The sequence below is a fragment of the Camponotus floridanus genome, unplaced genomic scaffold (assembly GCF_003227725.1).
Source record: "Camponotus floridanus strain SB8 unplaced genomic scaffold, Cflo_v7.5 scaffold280, whole genome shotgun sequence".
Classification (NCBI taxonomy): Eukaryota; Metazoa; Arthropoda; class Insecta; order Hymenoptera; family Formicidae; genus Camponotus; species Camponotus floridanus.
Genome location: NW_020229415.1, coordinates 28,056 through 33,269, shown reverse-complemented (window position 1 = coordinate 33,269; position 5,214 = coordinate 28,056). Strand labels below are relative to the sequence as shown.

The 5,214-nt window shown below is 27.1% G+C and overlaps 1 protein-coding gene across 1 annotated transcript; it reads left to right on the top strand.

Moving 5' to 3' along the window:
• The first annotated feature begins 2,091 nt into the window (after positions 1-2,091).
• On the top strand, positions 2,092-4,536 carry LOC105258002 (cystine/glutamate transporter). The gene is made up of 4 exons (XM_025409776.1): positions 2,092-2,361; positions 2,469-2,691; positions 2,760-2,875; positions 4,373-4,536. Exons 1-4 carry the CDS (start codon positions 2,181-2,183, stop codon positions 4,429-4,431), a joined length of 579 nt encoding a protein of 192 aa, XP_025265561.1. The 5' UTR covers positions 2,092-2,180; the 3' UTR covers positions 4,432-4,536.
• The last annotated feature ends 678 nt before the right edge of the window (positions 4,537-5,214 follow it).

The window sequence follows — 5,214 nt, the reverse complement described above, 5'->3', positions numbered from 1 at the left end:
CGCGTGCCGTTATAACGCGATCTCCGCGCGGCAACATCCTAACACACATCGCACGATTAAAATACACACGCTCACACCCACACACACACTTATACGCACATTCACACACACACACTCTGTATTACATATATATATCCAATAAACATCTATTATTTTTTTTTTACACATACACGCTCTCGCTCTTACTATATCTATCAAACGAATCCTGATCCCGACTTCGACTATCCGACGGCGATTCACGCGGAATTCGCCGGTGACACTTATAATAATTTACAACTTTAAATATCCATAAAATAACAACTAAAATTTTTATATTTTATTTAATCTTTTTGAAAGTAATTAAAATAGATTAATGAAATTTTTATGTTTAAAATGACATCAAGCATGGCATAATTCGGATAAGTTTTCCTTATTGTTAGATAAGTAAAAAATTTATATCTAATCGAAAATTAATATTCGAATGACAAATGTTGGGCTGTTAATATGATTATTTTTTATTTTTTTTGCAAGAATCTCGTTAACTTTAAAATTATTATAATTGGAAATGGTCTATAATTATCTTTTTTTTAGGACTGTTTTTTAATAAATAAAATTCAATTTACTGAATTTTATATAAGTTTTATCTCTCTCTTTTCTATTTCTTATCACGAAAATAAAATATCCTAAACAATGTATATTACATAAATTTATTTTATTAATAGCATATATTGATGTTTATAATATATGCTTTAATGGAAAAGAGAAATCGCGCTAACGAAGTATATTATTAATTACGTCTATATGCGAGACGTATTTATGGTCTATAAATTGTGGATGTAGCACAGACATGAACCAAAATCGACTGTTTTATCGGCACCAAAAGTGGATGTGGCCATATAGTTCCCAGGCGCCGTAAAATGGATGTACGCACCGCTAGTGTACGACGTAGGGAAAGCGTTCCCTCAAAAATGGCAGCGTGGCCCCTCTCAAGGTGCCTTTACATGGGAGCGTCTGAGCGTCGAGCGTTAAAGCGTCGAAAAGTGTGACATGCGCAGTGTGCCTATGCCAATGTTTCATGCATTCGTGATTAAAAATATTGTTTTTATTGATTTTGAACGTGCACACTCCACACGTTATATTCTATTTATTACAATGTATTCTACAAAGTATGTGTATTCTATTTATTTATTAGTGTATTCTATTTATTACAATGTATTCTACAAAGAATACATTGTAATAAATAATATTCATGTTGTAATGTAATATATGTAATATATATTGTAATATATGTTTAGAAAACATATATTTATGCCAATTATTCCTTCTATGTTTGGTTATGTTGTAATACGCTGCTAATCGCGCAATTCTATAATATATATTGTATAATAATATCTATTATATATTATATACATTAATACATTTTCTATGAAGAATATACAATCTACTTATCTCTACGGTATCTATTAAATTTTTATTATTAAACATTGTATTAGCGTCAAGATGCTGGAATCTGCTTGTTTAGAATTATGCGCAAGGGTGCTGCGCACGTGTTTTTGACGCTCGACGCTTGACGCTAAAAGGTACTATTTCATTGACGCTAAAAAGTAGCGTCAACCATTGGTTAAACAATGAAGCAACTACTTTCTTCTTTGTTCAACCAATGGTTGACGCTACTTTTTAGCGTCAATGAGGCCGCACCTAAACGCTTCCATCTAAAGACGCCTGCAGGCTTCTCTCTGGCACCAGTAATTTTCACTGCTGCCAACTGCCCCGGTTTTACTGCCAGTAAATATAACTATTTTCGAACACAACCAAAATACTGTCTAGATTTTTGTTTTTCTAGCTGTTGGCAACACTGTTCTTCTCTCCGATAGAAATCTGTGTGTGGTGTGCGGTTAAGAATCTTATTTTACATTGTTAAGTAATTATTTTTCCGTTTTTTACACAAAAAAATAATCGAATAATTATATGATTATAAAAATCCGAGTAAGATAACCTGAATTAAATATTTATTATATTGTTTTTTAAGGTTTACAGAATAATCTTCATTATATCTTTAAATAATATGTATAAAAGATATTAAATTTATTTTCTATGAAGATATATATTTACTAATATATTTAATAAAAAAAAGGAAAATCTTAAATTATTTTGTCAACAAAGAGTAAATTCAATATCTTTTGAGCCATTGCTTTATAAAAATGGTGAATAAAGTATTTGATGAAACACTCAGAGAAATGAAACTAATAAGCTCTGATGATGAAGGATCTATTCCCTCGCCACTTAATAATGAACAAAAACTTGTAAACAAGATACAAATGAAAAAGCAGTTAGGCCTTTTAGAAGGAATAGCCATTATATTAGGAATTATATTTGGCTCAGGTATATTAAAACTATAAGGTTTTAAATAAACATTTTTAAATCAATGTTTTTTGACACATTACTTCTAAATGTGTACATTAAATATTTATGCTGAACTATATTTGTAGGCATTTTTATCTCACCAAAAGGAGTAATACAAGAGGTGGGCAGTGTAGGAGTGTCTTTAATCATATGGATATTATGTGGTATGCTCTCTATGATTGGTGCGTTGTGTTATGCAGAATTAGGTACTAGTATACCTCGTAGTGGAGGAGATTATGCCTATATTCATGAAGCATTTGGTGCACTACCTTCGTTTTTGTACTTATGGGCTGCTAATTTAATTTTTGTGTAAGTAAATCTTTATTTAATTAATCTTGTTGATAAAATTATTACACAAATATAATTGTCATTTACAGACCTACAACAAATGCTATTATGGGACTGACTTTTGCTCAGTATGTCTTACAACCATTTTTTCCTAATTGTGCCACTCCGGATTATGGTGTACGATTAATTGCTGCACTGAGTATATGTAAGATTTTAGCATTATAATATTTTATTCATATTATCAAATATATTTGATAATATCTAGATGTACTCATAGATATTGGCTTTTGTGTATATATATATATTTATATGTAAATGTATATAACAAGTATTTTGTGTATATATATTTATATTATTTGATATTAGCCTACATAAGATATATTTACATTTGAGATACTTGTTATATATATTTACATATAAATATATATACACAAAATACTTGTTATATACATTTACATATAAATATAATATATATAATATATATATATATATATATATACAAAAGCCAATATCTATGAGTACATCTAGATATATATACAATTTTATATTGCAATTATTAATAGAAGAATATTTTACTCACAACTAAAATTAACTTAATTATATCTTTTATTTTTTATTAACATAATTTTATTTTTTCTTTTTCAAATACAATAATTCAAAAAATAACAATGAATTTTCATATAAATACTTTTTTCATTATTTAAAACGATTGCTTTTCCAAATTAATATTTAATTATTTTAAAGTGGAATAATTGATAAAAGTTTACGCACAAGTTTATAGACAAGTTTTGGTAATTATGCATAAAAGGGGCCTTCTCTCCGATTTGCTTTATTTTTAAATTTGTATAGTGGACATCTTCCCGAGTAATTTCGTATATATATATATATATATATATATACAATATAAGGATTGGACTCAAATAGTTTTGGAGATATAGACTGAAAAAAGATAAAAATAATAAATACAAAAATAATTGTAATACAATATATGTATTTGTAAACTTTGCTTTGTCTTATATAGTACATGCGGGAACACCGCATGTTCCGCCTCCCCTATCGGAGGATTTCATTTTCGAAAAATATAATGTTACCCAACCTGTGTCTGAAGCGTGGAATATACCTGGCTTCGTAAAGTTACAAATTTATAAACTATATATAAACTATATAAATATAAACCACTATATAAACCATATGAATCATGTAAAGCGAAATGTCATATATCAAGGTATTTCAATAATTCTCACATATGTTATCCCCCGTAGAAAGGGCGGAACATGCGGTGTTCCCGCATGTACTTTGCAAGACAAAGTAAAGTTTACAAATACATATATTCTATTAAATATATTTCTTCTTAAACATATATGACATGATAAAATTATAATATCTACATTTGCGACTTTTCACGCGAATTTTTGTATTTATTATTTTTATCCTTTTTCAATATATATCTACAAAGCTATCTGAGACCCTTATATATATATATATATATATATATATATATATATATATTTTACAAGATATTTTACAGTTTATGTAAAATTAAGAAATGATTTTAAGCCTCATAATTCGGAAAGTTTTACTTAACGAAAAGTAATTTAATTATAGTGTTTTGGAAAACTCTCGAGATGAGCTACAAGAATATGCAACAGCATATAGGGTGTCTCATTTAAAAAGTTGGAGATGACTTTCACGTGATTTTCAGGTGACTCTTCAAAGCAACTTTTGTCTGAAACATTTTTGTCTGCCGCGCTCAATTTTTGAGATATTTGGCTGATACGAGTGGTCTGCGATACCTTGTATATACACGAAATTACTTGGGATGATCTCCCCTATAACATATTTATAAATAAAGGAAATAAGAGAGAGAACCTCTTTTATATAAATATCCAAGTTTTCATTTAAAAAATTAAAAAATGAGATTATTTAATTCTTAATAATATTTTGAGAAGTTTTTATAACTTCTTCTAACTGTTTATAATTTATTAAATTATTTATTAATTAAACTTATTAATTAAATTATTTATTAATTAAACTGTTTCTTTAATAATTAATCTTTAATAATTAATCTTTAATAATTTGTAAGTAAAATATAAGCACAAATAAATACTTTTTATTTGTTTTGAATAAAGACAAATATTACTTTATAAATGATATTCGTTTTTTATTTTAAAAAGTAAAGTGTATTTATTTGTGTGGAAATTAATTTATTATTATCTCTTAAATTTTTATGTTTTGAAAGGAGTAAAATTCTATGAAATATTAATAGAAAAAAAGTATAACGTAAAAAAGAACAAGAAATATGATTTTAATAAAAATTAAAGAATGAGATTAAATCTCATGTGTTACACTAGACAATACTTGCTTTTGCTAAAATGCAGAAAGCATGATCGTCCAGTTCTGGATTTTATATTTATTACTTCAATTAAATAGAAAAGGTTTGGTTATTCATTACCAATTGCACATGTTGCAATCAATACTTATTATCATTAAGTATATTATTAGATTATTAGAAATCTCTCTGTGTACACTTCACAATGTATTATT